The 23,980-nt window shown below is 35.8% G+C and overlaps 3 protein-coding genes across 6 annotated transcripts; 1 reads left to right on the forward strand and 2 right to left on the reverse strand.

Annotated features, from left to right (window-relative positions):
- The first annotated feature begins 273 nt into the window (after positions 1-273).
- On the forward strand, positions 274-8,204 carry LOC112744412 (plasma membrane ATPase 1). Of its 2 annotated transcripts, XM_025794029.3 has the most exons (21): positions 274-657; positions 1,084-1,203; positions 1,483-1,581; positions 1,990-2,127; positions 2,230-2,364; positions 2,635-2,814; positions 2,914-3,120; positions 3,436-3,555; positions 3,736-3,855; positions 4,153-4,275; positions 4,369-4,473; positions 4,557-4,701; positions 5,154-5,315; positions 5,391-5,629; positions 5,723-5,755; positions 5,845-5,926; positions 6,186-6,346; positions 6,426-6,626; positions 6,870-7,052; positions 7,338-7,510; positions 7,846-8,204. In XM_025794029.3, the coding sequence occupies exons 1-21, from the start codon at positions 619-621 to the stop codon at positions 7,940-7,942; spliced, it is 2,862 nt and encodes a 953-aa protein (XP_025649814.1). In that variant the 5' UTR covers positions 274-618; the 3' UTR covers positions 7,943-8,204. The 2 variants fall into 2 exon arrangements, with proteins under 2 accessions (XP_025649814.1, XP_072071248.1); XM_072215147.1 differs by having other exon boundaries at positions 478-657; positions 5,154-5,629.
- LOC112744413 (uncharacterized) lies at positions 8,164-12,633 on the reverse strand. 3 transcript variants are annotated; one of them, XR_011871464.1, is made up of 11 exons: positions 12,446-12,633; positions 11,698-11,792; positions 11,071-11,460; positions 10,644-10,754; positions 10,423-10,513; positions 9,916-9,984; positions 9,729-9,806; positions 9,500-9,589; positions 9,378-9,441; positions 8,614-8,850; positions 8,164-8,518 (listed from the first exon to the last, which is right to left on the reverse strand). XR_011871464.1 is itself a non-coding variant. In XM_025794030.2 (11 exons), the coding sequence occupies exons 2-11, from the start codon at positions 11,760-11,762 to the stop codon at positions 8,399-8,401; spliced, it is 1,302 nt and encodes a 433-aa protein (XP_025649815.1). In that variant the 5' UTR covers positions 11,763-11,792; positions 12,446-12,633; the 3' UTR covers positions 8,164-8,398. The 3 variants fall into 3 exon arrangements, 2 of the variants coding, with proteins under 2 accessions (XP_025649815.1, XP_025649816.1); XM_025794030.2 differs by having other exon boundaries at positions 9,378-9,428; XM_025794031.3 differs by having other exon boundaries at positions 9,378-9,428; positions 12,094-12,458.
- A 3,102-nt stretch (positions 12,634-15,735) lies between these two features.
- LOC112743296 (uncharacterized) lies at positions 15,736-17,412 on the reverse strand. Its single transcript, XM_025792513.2, has 2 exons — positions 16,507-17,412; positions 15,736-16,386 (listed from the first exon to the last, which is right to left on the reverse strand). Exons 1-2 carry the CDS (start codon positions 17,410-17,412, stop codon positions 15,736-15,738), a joined length of 1,557 nt encoding a protein of 518 aa, XP_025648298.2.
- Between the last annotated feature and the right edge of the window lie 6,568 nt (positions 17,413-23,980).

Consider the following 23,980-nt stretch of genomic DNA (forward strand, 5'->3'; position numbering starts at 1 on the left):
GAAAGATTTAGAGTTTAGAATTTAGAATATAAAATTTAGTATTTAGAATTTAAAATTTAAAATTTAAAAATTTGCCAGAGAAAGTTGATCCCTTAATTAAACTCATTCATTTTATCTATGGAATGTCGTAATATAATTATTTATCCATCATTTACCATTTGATTGAATTTTAATAAAGTTCACATTATTATATTCAACGGTAAATGATTGGTGAATTATCATATTGTTCTATATAAAATAAAATAAGTGTAACAAATATTTTTCTTATTCTATATAGTCACAAAATTTCTTAGTCCATAAAGTCTTGTGGGTTCTGGATTTAGACTTGTTAAAAGCATGTGAAATGAATTTGTAAATATGGATATAATGTTGAGCTCTGTTATCTAAATTCTAAAAAGACACTTACTTTGATGCCATAGCTTACATTTTTTTTTGCTAGCATAGTAGTTCATCATTTAACAATTATTGTAGCTTCTATTCAGGGTTCAGAAGTTCATATTCTTTTGCTAGGAAGGCAGTATAATCTATAGCTTCAGAGAAAAAGAGGGAAAATAATCACGCCAAGGTAAAAAGGGGGGAAAAAGAAAGAGAAAAAAGAAGAGAATTCAGGAGAAAGCCATGGAACTTGAAGCAATTATAAGGGAACAAGTTGATCTGGTATGTTGAAATTTATAATATGAATAATTTAAGTTCTATTTAATTTCTGATTTAGTTGTTTATATTGTCTCTTTTTTTTTTTCTTTGAAAAAAATAAGGTATGATTTTTGGGAATTATTATGGTACTTTTCACAATTATGGGCATACCAGTATCTTTATAGTACATGTAGTTGAAAAAGTGTCAAATATTTCATTAACTAAAATTAATTATTTTAAAAATTTTAAAAACTTGAAAACAAATTCTAAACCGTGATTAATACCTTTATATACAGTTCTTCATACTAAAGGATGAAGGAAATATAAGTGGGATAAAGCTTTTGAAACATTGTTTCTGTTATGATAATTTTGTCTTGTGTTGAAAAAGAAGAAAATAATTAATTAATGCATTATTAAATATTTACTAAACTAAATATGTGTGCTATGTAGGAGAACATACCCATAGAGGAAGTCTTTGAAAATCTAAAATGCACAAAAGAAGGACTAACCTCTGATCAAGTGAAAGAGAGGCTAGATTTGTTTGGACACAACAAGCTTGAAGAAAAGAAGGTTAATCACATAATAAAGCTGAATCTTTTAATCAACTTGGGTTGGTCGAGTGATCAGCTCACTCGTTTGTTTAAGCAAGCGTTAGGGATTTGAATCCCGCTTTGTGCATGCAGTAACCCATTGGCCAATAGTAGACCCTTAAATGGAATTCAAATCCATGACAGATTAGTCCTTGGCTTGTCGAGTTGAGGGATACCGTGGAAAAAAAAAGGGCCAAATCTTTTAGTACTTAAATCACTTTATATTAATTTTTCACTTATATCTTTTATGACTCTGCAGGAAAGTAAAATACTCAAGTTTTTGGGGTTTATGTGGAATCCACTGTCATGGGTCATGGAAGCTGCTGCTATCATGGCCATTGCCATGGCTCATGGAGGGGTGACTCTTCTATTCCTTAATTCTTTTCCATGAACTTTGGTGGTTAAATTGATGAAAACAAGTTAATATAATTATAGATTTCGCAAATGTAAAAATTATTTTATCTTATCACTTTTACAACCTTTTTTCTTTCTTAATTCTATAAAGCATTAATACTAATATGAACATGACATGACACAAATTTAAAGATCAAAATACCAAATTTTTTAAATGGTGGAACATGTATACGAAATATACATATACTTATAGATTTTTTTTAAGGATTTATAAGTGTCAAATGACTAAGAGGTTATGAACTTATTGTTGAAACATGAAAGTTTCCATTTACTGTTTTTTTCTTGCAAGAGTTTGTTTTTCATTTTCATCTAATCTTCCAATAAACTTAGTAAAAATAACATAATGCTACAGGGAGAAGGTTGGGATTATCAAGATTTTACGGGCATTGTTATACTGCTACTTGTAAACTCCACAATCAGTTTCATAGAAGAAAACAATGCTGGTAATGCAGCAGCAGCACTCATGGCAAGATTGGCCCCAAAAGCAAAGGTTTATTATTCTATTCTCCAAGTTTCTTCTTTCCATATTTTTTTCCCTAACTTGTTAGCTATCATGTAACGTTTCTGGTTTCCTTTTCCTTTGAATTTATAGGTACTCCGTGATGGAAAATGGAGCGAAGAAGATGCATCGGTGTTGGTTCCTGGAGACATAATCAGCATCAAGCTAGGTGACATCATTCCTGCCGACGCACGCCTCCTTGAAGGAGATCCTTTGAAGATCGATCAGGTAAAATCCACAAAAAATTTATTACTATTATTAACACATACCTTAAACCTTAAATCCTAAGTATTAAGGTTTTAGCTGGAAATGACCAACATCAGATAAATATGTATAGAATTTATCTGAACATATTTTTCTGCAACCAGAAGAAGGAACTATTATTACATATGAAAAAGAAATTAACTACTAGATCTTATAAATGTATTGGATACCTCAACCTAAAATCCTTAGTATGATTTATCAGCATATTGTTCAATAAGTATGTTTTGATTTCAGTCTGCTCTTACTGGAGAGTCACTTCCTGTTTCAAAACATCCTGGAGATGGAGTATATTCTGGTTCAACATGCAAGCAAGGAGAAATTGAAGCAGTAGTTATTGCAACTGGAGTTCACACATTCTTCGGAAAGGCGGCGCATCTTGTGGAAAACACCACACATGTTGGACATTTCCAGAAGGTCCACATACAGAAACATATATCATCTCTATCATGTTATATTAGTCAATGTTTTCTATGCCTTACCCTGAAATTAAATCTTGCCATGATCTTGTTACAGGTTTTGCAATCTATTGGGAACTTCTGCATCTGTTCCATTGCTACTGGAATGCTCATTGAAATCATAGTGATATATGGCCCGCAGCAAAGGAAATACCGAGTTGGTATCGATAACCTCCTTGTGTTACTGATTGGCGGTATCCCTATTGCGATGCCAACTGTCCTTTCAGTTACAATGGCTATTGGTTCACACAAATTGTCTCAGCAGGTTACATTTAGTTTATTGATTCAAACATTTTGTTGAGCTATATAGGATGGAATGTAATGTTGTGCTTAAGTGCCTCAGAACTAAAATATAGAAACACCAAGACAGAGACTACATAGAAAATCAGGCAAATTTTGTTCCTAGATAGAAACATCTTTTCTGTTTCTGTATCTATCTCCTTCAAATAGGTTTGTACTCAGTGTATGTATATTTTTGTCTTGATGCAGTTACCAAACAGGGCCTAATTGTTATCCTTTAATGATAAAAGTTATTATCTAATGATTATAGGTTAGGTACTAATGATATAAATCTTTGCAGGGTGCTATAACAAAGAGAATGACTGCAATTGAAGAAATGGCCGGAATGGATGTTCTATGCAGTGATAAAACAGGCACATTAACTCTCAACAAGCTTACAGTGGACAAGAATCTAATTGAGGTTTGATAACTCATTTATCCTAAAATTTTGAAACATAGTTAAATGTAAAGAAGATAATTTCTTAAAGAAAGAGGATAATGGAAAGACAAAGAGCAACTCCATTGTCTATACAAGCCGTTCATGGGTTTTCAAAATACTAACCTGTTTCTTCTTTTTCCAACAATGATCAATATCTGGCAGGTCTTTGCTGATGGAGTTAATCAGGACATGGTTATACTTATGGCTGCAAGGGCATCAAGGCTAGAGAACCAAGATGCAATTGATTGTGCAATTGTATCTATGTTAGCAGACCCAAAGGAGGTACTATTTCAACTACCAATCTGGTTACTCCTTTGGATCATCTTCGAATCATTTGAAAAATTAAAAAATAAAACCGATGCCTTACTGACAATAATCCATCATTTTTCTGAGTTGCTCTTCAAATTGAATACCATGTTTAGCAAATATTAAAGATGACATGTTATTCGTATCTTCTATTGACAGAGAAATTTTCCATAAATATAATTGTAGAATTTTTCAAGATAGCATTTCACCATACAACTTCTGCAGTCAAACTTTAGAGAATATACTGATTTTTTCCCGCCTTTATCTTGCAAGGCACGAGCTGGAATAACTGAAATTCACTTCCTTCCATTCAATCCAACAGATAAAAGAACTGCACTTACATACACCGATGCTGCTGGCAAGATGCACAGGGTTAGCAAAGGTGCACCAGAGCAGGTAGAATAAACTACATTATGACTTTAAATGAGTATGCTACCAACAACAGCAACATATTTGAACATTATTTAAATCATATCGTGTATTGTGTAGATTCTCAACCTTGCACACAAGAAGTCGGAAATTGCACATAGGGTACATGCAATTATTGACAAATTTGCCGAACGTGGCCTTCGCTCGCTGGCTGTTGCCCGCCAGGTAGATATATTTTTATGAATCTTTCATCCTCATAAGTGTTATTGTGTTACTATATCTTAGCAAAAATGATTCTTTTTATTTAGGAAGTACCTGAGGGAACCAAAGAAAGTTTAGGGGGTCCGTGGGAATTTGTCGGCCTACTCCCACTATTTGATCCTCCCCGCCACGATAGCGCTGAAACGATCAGAAGAGCTCTTAATCTTGGTGTGAGTGTCAAAATGATCACTGGTATGTGTCAAAAGTTTTGTACTATTTTTTTAGTATGATGTAAATACTAATTTTTATATGTAACATAAATGTTATAGTTCACATGGAACTAAGGAGTTGTTAGATCTGGTATCAAGAAAGGATAGCGAATGTAGCAGGCAGTGATATTATTCCCAAATCAACTGAGTTGTATACAAATGAAATCTTAATTTGAGAGTTTGTCTCAAACTCTCCCGTGAGACTAATCTCAACAAATGATTGAAGACACCCTAACTAATTCATCCTATCCCTTATTTATGATGACTAACTTCTCTAACTAACTCATTAATTGGATCCTAACAGAGTTTTGTGATAGTTAATGACTACTAGTGGGAGATTTTACCTCCAGAAATTTGTCTCAGGAATTAATTGTTTGTAACCAAGAAGGGAAACGGATCACATCTCATACTCTTGAAAAAAAAATACCCTTACAGGTGATCAGCTTGCAATTGCTAAGGAAACAGGAAGGCGTCTTGGAATGGGCTCTAACATGTATCCTTCTTCGTCACTGCTAGGAGAAAGCAAAGATAATTTTGCTTCTGTTCCTGTCGATGATCTTATAGAGAATGCAGATGGTTTTGCTGGTGTCTTTCCTGGTAAGTATAATAGCAATCACAGGAAAGCTCTAATCCAAATTCTTGTCTATTTTCTGATTATATATGTTCCCTCAGAGCACAAATATGAGATTGTAAAGAGGTTACAAGCTAGAAAGCACATTTGTGGGATGACTGGTGATGGAGTGAATGATGCACCGGCTTTGAAGATAGCCGACATAGGTATCGCTGTAGCAGATGCCACAGACGCTGCAAGAAGTGCCTCTGACATAGTTCTAACAGAACCTGGGTTGAGTGTGATCATAAGTGCTGTTTTAACTAGCCGTGCAATTTTCCAAAGAATGAAAAACTACACAGTAATCCCCCAACTATGAAAATATTAATAAAATATTGCAATAGTCCTTGTTGTAACGAAAAATTCAAAGCCTTATTTTATTTTTCTTTTGCAGATATATGCTGTATCTATCACCATTCGTATTGTGGTAAGTTATAAGTGCATATATGGAGAATTTAGCAGTGATCAAGCCATCATTTTCTTTCCTTCTCATTTTCAGTTTATTTTGGGTTGCAGGTTGGCTTTATGTTACTCACATGCATTTGGGAATTCAACTTTCCTCCCTTTATGGTTCTTGTCATAGCCATTCTCAACGATGGTATTACTATCTGCTCTCAAATACCATATTTAAAATGCATTATTTGAAGGTCTTCTCTACAGTTATAGTAACATTAGTTACTTTCAAATATCATTACCTTTTCATGGTTTTGTTTAGAATATGAAACCATGAAGTTGTCTAATCCATATAACTTACTTATTTTAGTAGGACAAATTTTTATTGTGTGTGCATGCGTACATGTGTGTGTGTCTTCTTCAAGAGTTTATATTCTTTCGCTTGACCCCTGACTTGCTAATAGGTACCATCATGACAATATCTAAAGATAGGGTTAAGCCTTCTCCAAGTCCTGATAGTTGGAAGCTGAGTGAGATTTTTGCAACTGGGATTGTCCTAGGAGGTTATCTGGCTCTAATGACAGTGATATTCTTCTGGGCAGCGTATAAAACACATTTTTTTCCTGTAAGCATCTTCCCTCTAGCTTAATCATTTGTTTGTAGTGACATCAAATTATATGACAATGGAAATCACTGTGCTACAGAACCAATTTGATGTGAGACATCTCCACGAAGATCTTCATGGTCCACCTACTCATGAAGAGAGTAAAATGCTAGGAGCTGCTATATATCTTCAAGTCAGTATAATTAGTCAAGCCTTAATTTTTGTGACTCGCTCAAGGGGATGGTCCTATACAGAAAGGCCCGGTGTTTTGCTTATGATCGCTTTTGTTATAGCTCAACTGGTACTTTTCATATTTTATCCCACTCAGTACAAAGCCTAATACTTCCATCTCTTGTTTTTGTCTTCAATGTTTTATGTTTAGAATTTTGAAAAAGAAAGTAATAGTGTAATTCTATTTATTATTTTCACATTTTGTTTTACAAAATACTGAAAATAAAAGAGAGGAGATAACAATAAAAACCAAACATTGCCCTGATTTTATTTTTTATGTCAATGATCCTAATCACTTCTATATCCTCTGTAGATTGCAACTATTGTATCTGCCCTTCTCTCTTGGGAGCTAGCAGGAATCAAAGCCATAGGATGGGGTTGGACGGGAATCATTTGGGTCTACTCTATTATAACTTACTTATTTTTGGATCCTATAAAGTTTGCTGTTCGTTATGCATTAAGCGGAAGAGCTTGGAATTTGGTGGTAGACAAACATGTAAGTACCAATAAACTTGCACAATCTTAGTGAATAAAATAAAAGTAAATAAATAATCTATGGTAAACTAATCTATTCCAAGTCAAATTAGTTTAGTCTAGTGGATTTTGAGTACCTGTTGTTTATATGCACATATACTACATGACTAGATGATTCCTAACAATCTTAAGACTAAAAACTGATGAGAAATACTTGCACGCTCCTAGAGCACATTTATTGCGTACTACCAGAGCAGTTATAACCGCATATTCAGTTTACTAACCATTTGTTAATGCAACTGAACAGACTGCATTTATCAACAAAAATGACTTTGGTAGAGAAGCTCGTGAAGCTCAATGGGCTGCTGAGCAGAGAACCTTACATGGTCTCCAGTCTGCTGACATGAAAGTTGAGAAGCACACTTTCAGGGAAATAAATACACTAGCTGACGAGGCCAAGAGGCGTGCAGAAATAGCAAGGTCAGCATCATTTAGATTTACAAAAATGTTTTATAAGTAACTGTCTTGGGATAGAAAATATGGAGACACTAAAAGAAATTTGTTTTAAAGAATAGAACATATAAAAACCAAAAAAAAAAAAATGTCTGTTTTGGAACAAAATATTACCAATTTGTAGTCCACCTCAAAACAAGGGACAGTAGGTTAACGGAGAAAGATGTTTTTGTCTTGTCTCTATCTCCTATCTCTGTAGTTTCTGTACTAAGACACTAAACACTGGCTAAGTGATCAACCTCTTACTTAATTGCATGCATTCAATTTATCATTGTTTTCTTTCTTTTCGAATATTGATATAGGATGAGAGAGCTTCACACTCTGAAAGGAAGGGTGGAAACAATGGGCAAGCTAAAGGGTTTAGATGTGGATGCAATCAACAGTCATTACACAGTATAAGACCAATTCAGCTCTCAAGTGGCATCTTCTTCATATCCGTTGTATTTTGTGGCTTTGTTATGTTTCAGATTATGGCATTTACTTCAATAATGTTTCGGTTAGAGATTGAACATAATCCTATTTCTTCAAGTTTCAACTGCTCTCCTTTGTTTGAGGGTAACTTCTTATGTAATTAATAACATAGTGAATGAATTGAGGAAAATAAATGAAATAAACACCAATTGTTATCTAATGAAATTCATATAAGATCTGATTATCTGAACCTTTTCTCGTTTAGTGATGATATGATACTTTACAGCATTCTCTTGCTAGCGTCACCATTCATGGAAAATCAAGTTAATATATATTTATAGATTACACAGTATCATCATAACAAAAATAGTAAGGTAAAAGAAACTTATTGTTAGAATCATTAATAATATCTACCTCCCCCTCAGAAAGAACAAATGCTCCCATTTAGCTTAAAAAGTGATTGAAAAGTGAGAACCTCTCTTGGTTTGAGTTATCCAGCAAGGTCTTCAGATCCATTGCTCTTATCTTCGCTCGGAGATCATTTCCCAATGGCTCAGGAACTTGCTGAAAACAAACATAAGGAAAATTGAGAAGGCAATCCAGCAGAGCAGTAACTCAAAAAAATCTGACATCTAATAATGGTAACAGTATCCACATACCACTTTCAACCACAGCATGTAACTAGCAGCATACACTGCTTGCGCTTCGAAATCAGCAAATTCATTGTCCTCAACAGTTATGCAGGAGCCAATGAGACACAATTCATTCTCCAGGAAGGGATCAAAGTAGTTATAATTTCTGTTTGTCTGCTTGGAATTGTAGGATGTACCACCAGAATCAGAAAGAAAATTACTTATCCAGTACATGGAAAGGAAGCGACGATGAAGCCATAGAGCCTGTTTAACATGAGCAACACTCAACATCATAAGTGATAGAGAATTCTAGGCCAATCAGTAGAAAATAGCATTCAAGGTCGGACTTGAGAGAACCCCTTAAATATAATTGAAGAACTTGTATGATAATGACTATTTTCCTGGGAAAAGATAACATTACCATAACTATATTTGTTTGGTAAAATCCATTTAAGAAAATATAACGGGTATATGACAAATCCATTCAAAAGGGTATGTAATGGTAATGCTCTATATGCTTACTTTTGTAAAGGATAGAAATTTCATAGGTTTCTCAAAATAGGGGAACCTGACGTGCACTTAAGTTTGTAAAGAGAAGGTGTAGGTAACAGAAATTCAGGAAACGACAAGCAACAAGAATTTTGAAAAGCTATTAAATTAGAACAAAAATAATATCCAAATGTGCACTGACTAATCAGTTATCACATGACATGTGTTTATAGAAGTTTCAGCTGATCAATGAATCATTTGGTCAACTACTTGCTAATTTGTCACAGGCCAAGAACACCAACCTCTCTTCCCACATAGCGTCTTATCAATGTCTCATTCCAGTGAAGCTCATCCTGTCAAATCAAACTATCACATACTTAAAGAACCACTTTGAGCATGGATAAATAGATTATGCAAAATCTACCTTCCAAGCCTGGTTGATATCAGCCTTATAACCAGAAGACACATTTTTCTCAGAACCACTTGATTCCTCCATAATCTTAAGCAATAGCCGCTGCAACATGATGGAAAATATGATTTCGTTAAGTGCACATCTCAAGCTCATTAAAGGCATAAAAAGTAAGTCTCCTTATTCAAAGGTCTATAATTCATTTGAAATAAATTCATATTCAGGCTGGTTAGTCAAAACTTACACTGCGATAATGAAAACAACAATTATCAGCAACATGCATTGCAGCCCAGCTTCTTGATTTCTTCAGCTCATGTAACACCTATATGGGCACAGATTTCATTCAGGTACCACAAGGAAATATTAATGACATCATAGGTTAAATAAATAAATACATTAAAAATATAAAATAAAATCATATAAAATTCAACCTGATCTCTAGCCATATACGAAATTAACCAGCAGCGGTGATTCCATGCACGATAATTCATTTTCGACCTCTGAAAATGAATAAGTAGAGATGAAAATGAATAGATATTCAAAAAAAAAATAAGAACGCTTCATCCTATATGCACTCTCTTTGGCAAACAAAAGGTGCATGCATACAGAGCATGATAAGACAATCCATAGATCTTACTCTCTTTTCCTTTTTTGTAAGAGAATGTGCCTAGCAGATGATTCCATATTTACAAAGAAACAGGGTAAACTGCCAAATTAGAACCAAGGACAAAAAACATCTAATGTAGAGTGTAGACCAAAACTACAATGGAGTCTCATATCATAGTATGCCTTATGTTGGACAACCACGAACATAAGTACAGGGGGAAAATCAGCAAGAGAAATTGTCCTTCTCTTGAGCAAGCATGCCCTCTATTATGGAAACGGAAGATAAAGTCTTTCAAATTTAATAGTATGCAGTTTGTGTAGTGAATTTAGACCTCAGCTATTTTTTCCACCAGCTCAGATTCTTTTCTCAAAAGATCTTTGAAATTTGAACAATGTGCGGACATTGACTTGATCACCCACCGCCTAGAAATATCAGTTGTAAGACCTCAGGATTAATCAAGTCAAGATTCAAACAAATATATTTTTTTCATCTAGGAAACATTATCAATTTACGGATTGGGACTACTTATAAGAAGAAATGTACATGCAGTACCTATGATTCCAAGCTTGTTCACTTTTGGGTGAATATGAAAGTACGAGCGCAGACAGATGAAGTTCATCCAACAACATGGAGTCCTGCTTCTCCTTGGAAACTACTAACTTTCTGCAATATGCATACAAAAACTCAATATTTTGCGGTAAAATATCAATTGCATAACATATTTTTCCAAAGCTGATTTTTTTTCCTCATCATGTCTAGAATGTAAGTTTCAATGTACACATGATATGGCTCAAGGAGGATGGTTTTATAAAAAAACAAGTGGTCAATTGAAACTGGAACTTGTTGGGAACATGTTTACAAACAAATAAAGTCTATATAAGTAGATGAATAATATTGATGCCAATGTTCTAACTTATGACACTGGCTTAGACATGTATATGACGCTGAGAATAAAATGAACAATAGGTAAGTGGAGAACCTGCAATTCCATGCTGTCATAAAATCGCAACTTAGCAGCAGAAGTGACCTGCTGTGTCTCATAAGTATACTTCGAAGATCATCGCATGATGAAGAGGCAGGTAAACAATTCCCAACTTCATCAGATTGATCGCCACACATCTTGTATTGTTTAAATGCAGTCATAAACGCTAGTTTAGCAACTTTGTATAGTGGGAGAAGAATAGAAGTTGAAATTCCCAATTTATGATCTTTGTTCCAAAAGTTTTTGTTCTTTTGCTTGGAACATCCCTCAGAGCTTGCTGTCCTTTTTGTTGCCTGAGAGATAGCTTCATCAGATGAATTGCCGGAAATGCCTGATTCTTCATTTAGCAAGTCAAATTGAGATGGATGAATAAATCCCACCTCATCACTGAATCCAAAAGCTCAAGTAAAAATATGTTAGACAAAGACAAAACAATATTGTTAGGTCAAGCACTATGACAAGAGAACAACATTAACCACCAAGATTAAAACATAAAACTAGACATTTGTATCTAGATACCTAGTAGAAGCTCTCTACTAAATGGCCTAAATCTTAATTAGTTTCTCAAACAACTAACAAATAGCAACCAGTAAATCAATTTTTCATAAAATCATTAAACCTTACATTAGAGGGTCGGATTCAAGGATATCCTCCAACTGTTGCAAGAGATCAGCACCAGTTTCACTCATGTTTGCTGCACCCACTCAAGCCAATGTGAACTGGAAAAAGAGGAGGAGGATTAATTGCCAAATCAATCTCGGTAAACCATACATCAAGAGCCAAGTCAATACATTGCAAAAGAAACTCTTGTCAAATAAGAAAGAAGAATCCAGTAGCTACCAATTCAGTCTAAATACTTTCATTATTTTGGACCAACTTAATCATCATGAGTGCATAAATTAAAAAGTAAAACAAAAGGAAAATAATAAAGCAGTAAAACAGGAAATTAATAACGAGCAAAAGTAAGTAGAAACAAACACAAAGGAATTAATTTTACTAATGCTCTTCAGATACACTTACTATCTGAAGAGGGGTGTGGTGAGGATGGGATTTTGGGCTTTCGAAAGGGTGAGGGTGTGAGAACAGCGTAGGACTGAGTAGGGGAACTAAAGAAAGATCAATGGAGGTGAATGTGAATTGTGAATTGTGAATTGTGAAAGAAGGTGAATAGCATTGAAGCTGCAGGGGAGAAAAGAATGTGAATTGTATACACTGCTGGCAGGTGAAGAACAGAGGTATTAAAAGGAGAAGGCAAGCATAAATAGATCGTGGGATAAGAAAGAAGGTAGATATAATGAAGGGTTTTGGGAAGAATCGTGCTACTGTGTTATTGAAAAGCTGAGAAACTGTATCAGGAAGAAATGCTACTAACCGAGTGAGAAAGCAGGGTTTAGTCCCGAAGACCAGAGCATACAAAGCTCTCATTGATGGACCCTGCACGTCTGCACGGCATTTTTTGTCTGTTGAGCATTTTCACAAACATTTGCTAGGCACACCCAGACACTGTACCTTTGAACCATTCGCGGAACACCGAACACTCAGAAAGTTCATGTCAACCATAAAAATAATAAAAAAATGTTAATAATAAATAAATTTTCAAAAGATTTAAAAACACTATAAAATGAATTAAATATTAAATATATATTTTAAAAAATTTTAAAAATTAGATTTTTATACAATTTTTTGTATGGGTTGCTAGAAAAATAAATTTTTTATGCTTAAATTTTGGTAATTTTATTACTATGTTATTTTAAAAAATAAAAAATATAGACATTAAATTTTGTTTTAAATTTTTTTATATTTTCTAAATATTTATTCAAATATTTTCGCAAAAATTCGAATCAAATTGATAAGTTGTTTGCTAAATAAAAAAAATCTTTTATTATTTATAAAAAATATAATTTTATTTGTTATTTTTGTTGTATTTTTAAATTATTTAAAAATTATTTTGTCGATAATATTTTTTAAAAATATTTTAGCCACCATTAAATCTTTTTGGATCCCGAATTAGTAATTAACTCTAAATAAAAAAAGAGAAATTTTTTTATCTATTAATCTACCTATTATAATGAAGAAGTTATTCTATTAGAAAAGCATATCTAAAGAACACCATACGCGCGTGCTTACATTATGATGTTGTTGTCATCTCAGCTGTTTGGGGACAAGAACAGAATCAGGTTCACCTTCGTTGGTTGCCGTTTCTAGCATCGATGGACGATTTGGAAAAATATAGCTGGGATCGGCTGCACTGACCTGGTTGTATAGATGTATGTGTCGGGCGACAAACAGAAACGTCGTTAACATGGCCGAACCACTTCAGCTACTACAATCTTGGATTTTCTGGAGGTTTCCACTCTCAGACTTAGTGGTTTTGACGTGTTTGGATTTTCGCTAGCCTCCAAGTATAGATTATTGTTTTGTGTGGATTACATGTGTATTTTGATCGGGTATCGTTTTTAATGAAATGCACACCCTAAATATTGTAGGTGGGCAACATATCTACCGACAACCGATGCCGGGGAGCAGAGAGTGGTGTTAGCATGCCTTTCTTTGGATAGATTGCGTGATCGAGAGGTGAGTTGTTTAGTTTTTGCTCTTTGATTAATTCTGTGCTCATATGATGCTTATTTTGATGGTGTTATCTAACATTAGCTTGTCCTTTACAGTTTCTATGGGAGCCTTACTCTGCTCTTGAGGTGGCAGTTGTTGTTCACCCGGAGATACTGGTTGAGGAGCACAGTAGGCTATGGAGGGCGGTCACGAGCTTGATATATTTTGCCGCGATAGAGGGCATCAAGTGGATAGAGTGGTACCGCAGCTCGGGGGTACAACATTGATAAACCACTATTTTATAATTTATTTTGTATTGAATTGAGTGGATTTTGTCAATTATTCTCACATTTATCCATATAAATTGCATGTTTTTAAGTTTCCTTCCTAATTTTGTGCTATGATTGAAAACATGCTTCTTTGGCCTTAAAATTGCTAATTTGTAATCTTCTCTTATTACCATTCGATGCCGTGATATGTGTGTTAAGTGTTTTCAGGTTTTATAGGGAATGAATGGCTTAAAGGATAGAAAGGAAGCATGCCAAAGTGGAAGGAACACAAGAAATTGAGGATTTGAGAAGCTGGAGCCGACGCGCACGCGTGGCTAACGCGTCGCGTGACGAGCATCACGTGCCTCAGTCATGAGAAAACGCTGAGGTGATTTCTGGGCTGCTTTTGACCCAGTTTCAGGCCCGAAAATACATATTAGAGGCTAGGGAGTGGAGCAGAATCAATCCATCATTCACTTTTCATTCATTCACACTTTAGGTTTTTAGATGTAGGTTTCTAGAGAGAGAAACTCTCTCCTCTCTCTAGGTTTAGGGTTTCTTCTCCCAATTTCTCCTTAGGTTTAGGTTTCAGTCTTATTTTAATTTAGTTTTCTCTTACTTTTATTTGTTCTAACACTTTAGTTATCTACTTCTCTTATTGATTCTTTTATTTTGCTAATTTAGTTTATGAGTTCATGTGTTACTCTCAATTTTCATTAATGCAATTTATGTTTCATGTTTCTTATTGTTCAATTGCTTTGTTATTGCTATTTCTTTGCTTTGGTTAGTCTTAGAATTTCCTATGTCTTGTCAATTTTTTATGTTTTTATTTTATACCTTCTAAGTGTTTGATAAAATGCTTGGTTGGATTTTAAATTAGATTTTTATGTTCTTGACTTGGATTGATTAATTAGAGACTCTTGAGTTGTCAAAGTCTCTTGTTGATTGGTTATTGAAGATTATCGGTTAGCTTGAACTTCACTAAATCTAGTCTCTCCCTATGAGTTGACTAGAACTTGTGGACTCAAGTTGATTGTATACACTTGACTTTTCTTCATTGGTTAGAGGTTAACTAAGTGAAGGCAATTTACATTTACCATCACAATTGACGATTATAATTAGGATAGGACTTCTAATTCTCTGTCCTTGCCAAGAACTTACTTAGTTATTAGTTTATTTTCTTGCCATTTTACTTTCTTGTTTCTTATTACAAAACTCCAAAAATATACTTTCCCATAACTAATAATAAACTACACTTCCTTGCAATTCCTTGAGAGATGACCCGAGGTTTGAATACTTCGGTTTATTTTTATTGGGATTTGTACTTGTGACAACCTAATTAAACGTCGATCAAGGATTGCTTGTCGGTTTAGAACTATACTTGCAATGTGATATTTTTGTGAAAATCTTTACTGACAATTTTCCTCCGCCAAGCATCTCCCCCAGCCGGCTTTGAACATCGACTGGCTCCATTCGAAGGATGGCAGGAGTGGAGATTGATGGTTCTCCGGTTATTATCAGGCATGGCATCTGCACTGGAACAACAGGGTTGATTCAATCATACAGGTGGATAGAGTAGATGATCCAGGTCCATCGGGGGAGTACTTGTACTGGTGGCATCGTGTGGCCCATATATTACTGTCCCCAGATGCCGCATTTCATGATCCTAGGCCGATGGTTGTCTCGGAGGAAGCTCTTCGCATGAAATGAAACATAACACGTTTGACGATGGCGATGGTATTAAACAAGTACAATAAAGTTAAATAACATCTAATACTAAACAACTTAAACATACATAGTACAATGAACTGAATGACAACAACAAAAAGAAAAATCATAACATCTAAGCGTCCCTGGAAGTAGTATGTCCTCGCTGGTCACAGTTCCTGTGCGTATGACCGGGCTGACGGCAGAGTCCACAATGTTTTAGTTGGTTTGGAGCTGTCTGATCCATGCTACTTCGAATTCTGGTTGACTTTGACCGTCCATCTCTTGCACACCTCATGTTAGGGTATGGAATGACAGTTGGACCAGCATATGGCAACCAGAGTCCTTCAGGGATAGGGGGCATAAACCCTTCCTTGTACACGTTGAACACCTCAGTCATACGATACACATCATGAACATATGAGGCCCAATTCAGACGCCAGTAGGCGCAACATGCTATGGCGTGACAACATGGGTAATGCAGAGCCTGAAAGTAGCCACAATCGCATGTGTGATCCATAAGAGAAACTCGATAGCTACCAATGGAGAAGTTACCAGCGGGCGTGGTTTCAGCCACGGTATACTCGGACTGGTACCTGTCGTATAAAGTGACAGTGAAGCATCTCGAGTTTCTCATGTTCCGCTCTATTGCTTTCACCAACGCCTGACAAAATTCATGCCCAGTCCCCATTTGTGCCTCAGCCATTTGTCCTCGGACCATGAATAGTTCAACAAGCCTTCCATAAGTGGATTTAACCAACGATGTTACCAGCAGGTTCCTTGTCCCCTTTAACATAGAATTCACACATTCACTAATATGGGTTGTCATGTGACCAAACCGTCTCCCGCTATCCTGATTCTAGGTCCACTTGTCATATTCCATCCGATTGGCCCAATCACACATAACCGGATTCTCAGTCTGCATAATGTCAAACCAGTAATCAAATTCTGCTTCGGTCTTTGCATAGGCAGCATTCACCAACATTCTTCTCGCTTCTTGACCTTTGAAACTCAGGCTAAAATTCGCCGCCACATGACGAATACAGAACACTTGAAAAGCACGTGGAGGTAGCCAACCACCATTGGGTGCCTCCAGGGCAACTTTGATGCCATTATGCCTGTCGGAGATAACAAGGATACCTTCATGTGGCGTCACATGCTGTCGTAGGTTGGACAAGAAAAAGGACCATGGCTCCGCATTTTCTCCCTCCACAAGTGCAAATGCTATCAGCAAGATGTTTGAGTTCTTATCTTGCACTATAGCCAGCAACAAGGTACCACCATACTTGCCATACAAGTGGGTACCGTCAATGCTCACGATGGGCTTGCAATGTCGAAAGGCCTCAATGCAGGGTGGAAATGTCCAGAAAAGATGATGAAAGTAGACTTTAGACTCATCGACCTGATCCCCAAAACGAACCGGAGAAGTCTTCAACACTGTAACTGTGCCGGCCATGGTGGACTGGACCCTTAGCATCCAACGTGGCAACTCGGTATACGACTCTTCCCAATCCCCGTATAACTGTGTAATTGCCTTTTTCTTTGCCATCCAAACCTTCCTGTAACTGGGCCTGGATCCATAATTGGCTTCTGTTGCTTCCTGCAAGACCTTTATCGTAACCGCAGCATCCGTCCTAACCAATAGATAGATCCTCACACAGACAACATGGTAATCAAGCTGTCGGTGGTCACTCGAAATGGAGGTGGCCAAGAAAGTGTGCAGCCGTTGTACCTCCTCACCTCCCAAGTGCCCTTTCGCGCACGAAGCGAGATGCGAATCAACCAACTGCAACCTTTGCCGAACTCCTTGCATTTTCTGTGATACTTCAGATGATCCGACTCTAACACCCTGTACTCAACACCTCGACAGATGCTATAATCCTTCACACTCAAAACAGCTTCCTCTTTATTCTAAAATGATTGTCTAATCTGAAATTCTGTAGAAGAACCCCCAACGGCAGCATCTCCGTCTGACTGTTGCCCCATAGCCTCTGAGTTTAGACTGGAGAAGTGCGGAGGGTACTGCTATATGCCAGAACTTGAACGGCCATGCTGTGTACGTGGATTGGCACCTGTATCATCATCGATGTCCCCAATTATATCAACAGGCTCCTGGCCTGAGTCATCGTCTCGCATTACATTCTCAACTCGATCAGGTTTCCCGACCCCTACAACATCATGAATAGTGCCAGGACCGTTATCCATCTCATATGTCTGATGCCAGACCCACGATTCTCGAATGGTACAAAACCAATTGCCTCCATACGGTCTAAATAAATCAACCACAAAGGAAGGAGATGAAACGTACGGAACAGTTGGTGCAGCCACAGCCATTGAACTAGAGGCACCGCCCATGGCAGTCGAGTTAGGAACCGGAGCTTATGCCCCAAAACTATCGACACCGACATCCAACTTTGCATACAGCTCATGAACTCTGACCTCTGAAAAACTCCTCAGACAATGAAACAGAACATGAATATCTTCATCGGCGCTATCACAAACGTATCATACTTAACACCGGTTGCCACAACTGCGGTGGGAATCTTATAGAATAACTTCTTTACCCACTTGCTCCCAAATACCCCAAGCTTCTGCAATATGGTGTTCTTTAGATCTGACAAGGTACTTGATGAACTGATAAATATACTCAAAGATTTTCTGTCAGTGAACTTCACACCGTATTTCTTGCTTCTTTGAATTTTCTCAGAGCAATGTACTAACACTAGGAAACTCTCATCCTCACTTGACATTGTGAAAATGCTCCTCTTCAACAAAATGATTTTCACCGTGTATATATAGAATTTTTTTTCTCATAAACCGTGATATGTTACAAAAATTTAGAGAAAAGGACAAATAGGTCCTTGACCTTTTACCCCGCGGATATTTTCGTCCCTGACCATTGAAAAATACTTTTAAGTCCCTGACCTTCACAAAACTTGGACGGATCATCCCTGATGGAAGCATTTGGACGGATCAGTTCCTGACGGAGGTATTTGGACGGAGGGACTGATCCGTCCAAGTTTTGTGAAGGTCAGGGACTTAAAAGTATTTTTCAATGGTCATGGACAAAAATGTCCGCGGGACAAAAGGTCAGGGACCTATTTGTCCTTTTCTCAAAAAATTATGTTCATAAGACTCTCTTCATAAACCGTGACATGTTACCAAAATTTATGTTCATTAAGTTCTTTTCATAAACCGTGGTAGATTATCACGGTTTATGTATATTTTACTAAAACATGGTAAATTACCACAGATTATATAAATCAGTAACAAGACACACACGTAAATGATTCTCAAATATAAATATTACATTTGCGTAAACATTTCTTCAATCCATTTCATTTGGGTAAATTGTCCTAAATTTTATATAATACCTATGAAAAGTTTATATATTTTTTAATTTTTTTTCCCTCACACAAACAACTGATAGATGAGGGCACTTGATAAATTTGTATATTGAACAAAAACTTGATTATCAAAAATTAGAGATAGATTACTCAAAATCTCTATGCATAAGCATTATATTACATATTATGTTGCTCAATCATTAGAAACAGATATTAAACATCTTACTTTTGAAAATTCAAAGCCGAACAAAATATTTTAGGTAAACTATTGAAAATTTTTTAAAATATCGATAAAAGTAACCTTTACTTTTAGTAACGACAAAAATATCATCAAAATATTATAAAATATGAGAAGAATAATAAAAAATAATATTATTTTTTATAAAAGACAAACGATTTTTATATTTAAAAAACTACTTATATATTTGATTTAAATTTTTGTAAAAATATTTAAATAATTATTTAAAAAGTACACACAAAAAAAATTTGATCACTAAAATTTTTTATTTTTAAAAGTATTCATAATCATTGACAAAAAATAGTAAAAAATATATATTTAGAGTAAAATTATTAAATTTTAAAAATAAAATTATCTTATTTTTAAAATAAATTTATAAAAAATTACATCAAAATTCAATTTCTAAAATAATTTTTTAAGCTTGTTGAGTTTGGAAAACTAATGTCTAATTTGATGATCAAATATTATTAAATTATTAAATTGTTATTTGCTTTTAATAGGTTGTTTAATGTGTTTGTTAGTGTGCAGATTTTATATTGGGTCAAAAGGCAATATGAGCCCCACTTACTATTAATCAAGCCATGTATAAAATTAATATAAATGGGTGTGCTTTGAAATAGAAGAAAACCAAATTGACCCAAATCACAAGCCCAAATGGATCATTAAAATCAGCCTTGGAAAAAATTAATTCAAATATAAGTGGCTCAATTTTGAGAGTGAGTTAAGCCCAAATCAGAAGCCCATAAACCAAAGTTGATAAATCAAAAAATGAAGTTCAAGGATCTCAAGCATGCTTCGTTACCCATTTACCTTGGTGGAATCCAAATTCTAATTGAAAGCATGCCTTCCACGGATGCCATTCTCTATGGGTGATGGAATTCAAATTTAACTAAATGCCTTGGTAACATGAGAGAGAAAAGATACATTGATTTGATTGCCTTTAATGCTCTACATGTTACAAGGCATGGGAAAGGGAAGTGGTTAACTCATTTTTAATTTCATTCTTCAAATACATTAAAAGTTTTCTTTCTTCTCTCTCTTCTCTCTCTTTGCATTTGGTCACCTCACTATCAGAGAAGAAAAATAGTAGAAGCAAGTAATTAGAAGAAGAAAGCAGAAACTAGGCATGAGTAAAGTAAACTTAACTCATTTTTATTTTCTTCTTTAATTACATTGCAAGCTTTTCTCTGTTCTCTCTCCTCTCTCTTTCGGTCTTGTCTAGCAGGAAAGGAGGGATGAAGTAAGCTATCAGTAAAAAGCACAGAGAAGCTAGTTGCAAGGAAGAGGCCATTGTGATGATGGCATTAAGAAAAAGAAGATCTACAGTAGAGTGTGGCTGAGATCTTTACCACTTATGGTAAGAAGTGGTGAGGAAGTCTCAAGCTCTCCATACCCGAAAATGAAAGAGATCCATTTCGGTCAGAGGAAGAAGATCTCTTGGAAGCATGGCTCGTCTCTACTTTTGATCAACCACCACAGGAGGTAGCTACTGTAGCTACGTGGAGGATGAGGCAGAAGATAAGAGCAGGAGGAGCTGTCAAGCAATCAAGGACTCATCAAGGGCTAGGAATCCTTCTTGAGGAGCAAGTCAAGATGGAAGGCCCGGATTGATGAAACTTGGTGAGAAGGGATGACACAGAGGTAATTGCATGTTGGTTATAGCATTCGGTTTCTTCTCTCCTCTCTTCGGCCGAACCGGTTTTTGTATGAAGAAGAGGAAGTTAGCTCGGTTCATCAGTTTCAACCTTGGAGGCTTCCCCTTCTATAAATAAGGGAGAACAGCCAGGACTTGAAGCAAGGAGAAAAAGAGTGAAAGCACAGAGTTCTCATAGCTACCCAAGCTAATAGAAGTTCTTCTCCTTCAATATTTTTCATGTTATATTTTTCTGTTTAGTTTTGTTTGTCTTGAGTCTCATGGAAAAAGGCAAACAGTGAGGTTTGTAAGAAAAAGTCATAGAGCGGAAAAAGACAGAGTATACAAAATTAAAAGAAAAAAGCCATAGATGTCCTTAGAGGTCCTTTGTACATCTGTGTTGTGTTTCTTGATTCTGTGGGAATCCCCTTGCAAGTTGGGTTAGTACTTAGCAGTTGAAAGCTTGGTAGGTGACCAAGTCAAGTTCAGGATTGGCACTTAGCACTTATTGTTCCCATGATTACCCTAGTTTATCTGATTACCCAATGCCTCAGCTGTCTCATGCATAGCTGCAGCCATATTTCCCAGGGCAGCCATAAAGTCTACTGGATCAGTCCCTATGGGGGGCAGGAGTAACGATGCCTGTCCTACCTCTACCTCGCCCGCGACCGCGTCCGCGAGTCGACATCTGGTCCCTATACACACCAAACAAGTGATATTAAGTTGATCAGTCTCAATATCGCAGGTCTAATGTTTTAAGTTCCAAATGCATGCTCACAAATGTTTATGCCATATATATCAATCAGATATCCTAATAGTACATAAACACATATACAGAGAATGCACAGAAGTACAATCAGTCCATCTTTTAGGCTCTATAGGAACGAACTGCTTTGATACCATAATGTAACACCCTACCATACAAAGCTTTACGCTTAAGTCGTAAAATAGAGGTGATGTGGTATTACGACCTCTAAAATAAAATGAGTACATATAATAGCAGAAGAATTATAATATGCTAGGAGCCTTGAAGAATAGAGGGAATAAAAATCGCGAAATAAAAGCGCAACGCTCAAGGAACAAGTTGACTTGCGTGCTAAGAAAATCATAACTACTAAACATAAGATGACAGAAGTAGGAATAGAGTGCCAAAGATACAAATAACAAGCTCCTGACTCAGCCTACGAAATCAAGACTGGCCGGAGAATATTTACATATGTATACATACATATCCAAAATCCAAAAGTACATATACACAATCCTACCTCTCCATAAACCTCTAAGAGGATCAAAAGAACAAGTTATGCGGAGAGAAAACCAAGTACATATATATACATCATAACATAACAAAATAACCCTGTAACCACTCCGCTTCAAGAGTCCAGACGCCTAACGAGATGCCTCTCGACCTGCATATGAAAAATAACAACATAGTATGGAATGAGAACCGGAGGTTCTCAGTATGGTAAAGGTGCCACACACATAATATATAAGGTCCTGGGAATGCCAGAGGCAATCCTAGAATGCCGACACTCATATTATAGAGCTTAAAGTATTAAACAGAAGCAATAAAAGGTGGTTTTCTAAAAATATTTAAACCTAACTTAACTTAACCTTAAATCTAAGTCCCATACTGCCATTCTTCCATACTTCCAACTCCTTCATGCATTTTCACAGACAAATAGACAGATAAAGACAAACACAAGAAAGTTACAGTTATTACAGGTAACAAATACACATTTAGCATGGCAAGTACATATAGGCACACCCGATTAAGGCACAAACAAGTAATTCAAGTAATACGCATATGATGCATGCCTGTCTTATGGCTGATGAGGCTCATCTGTCGGTTATCCAGCCAACCCGACAAGTCTGAATTGTCCTTAGACTATCCCCGACGTGCATCCCTAAGAGTCTATGCATAGCTTTTTCTTAAATAATCAATATTGCTCAATGGGGATAACATTCCCGGGAATTTATATAGTGCCCGGTCACACTTATGTTGTAAGGTCAACAGAGTATCGAGTTTTCAACCTGGTACACGTGGTGGCAAGCCACGGCACTTAATCCAGGGAATCTCGTATCTCAGATTATTCAAATTCATAAGCCATATAAATAATTCAATTATAATCATCAACATCCACATCATTCTCAATCGCATCTCATTCATCATTATACGTCAATCATATTCAATCCTTATCCTTCATTATTACACCTCCCATTCCGTCTATCAATAGTTCCAATTCAAAACATAATTCATTCTTTTCCAAATGAATCAAACTTAAAACATGCTCATTTTCTTAATAACTCAAAATCAAACCATATAACCTTTGAATCTAAATCTTTATAAATAATCATATAAACAAAATCTCTAATTTTTTTTAATAAAATTTCGGCAGCATCTCCCCTAAAACTCGGACTTTGCCACCCTTTTCGGATCCAAACCTGCATTATTTTCAATTCAACATACCCTTCCTCATCATCATAACAATCACCACAATAAATCTACCTCAGATAAATAATTATACTAATATAATATTCAAATCCAACAACCAAAATTCAACTAAGAATCATAGTTCACAAATCCTAGGCTTTTAACACAAAATACCTCGTTATCACAACAACCTCCACAATAGTTATACCTCAAATCAATAATTTTCCAAATCACCAGTTAATCAACAACACCAAACCAACCATGTTCATCAACAGGATACTAAGCATTAAATATACACATGCAATCCAACTTATCCTATGGTCATCTAGCCTAAGTTTTCACAAAAAACATTATATATTAAATGCAAGAAACCTAAACCATACTTTAGCCAATTTCCAAGTATTATTTCAAGACAATTTTCCTAAAAGAATACAGCCCTCAAAACCTCAACTAATCCGCTTCCTCCAAGTTTCAGTATTCACAATTTCAAGCTCCAATTATTTATTCACAACCTAATACACATTCATAACACATATATATCCAATTTAATACTCAAAGCTCAAATTTAATAAAAATAAAATAGAATTATCGTATCCTCACCTTACCCAAGTTTCACATAAGCAAGAGTGAACGTTTTCCTCAAGCTAATTGGATCCTAAAACATCAGAAATCAAAGAAATTCGACATTCCCATTAAAAATTTGAAAATTGGGGGAAAAGAGGGCTGAGA

The sequence above is a fragment of the Arachis hypogaea genome, chromosome 14 (genome assembly GCF_003086295.3).
Source record: "Arachis hypogaea cultivar Tifrunner chromosome 14, arahy.Tifrunner.gnm2.J5K5, whole genome shotgun sequence".
Classification (NCBI taxonomy): domain Eukaryota; kingdom Viridiplantae; phylum Streptophyta; class Magnoliopsida; order Fabales; family Fabaceae; genus Arachis; species Arachis hypogaea.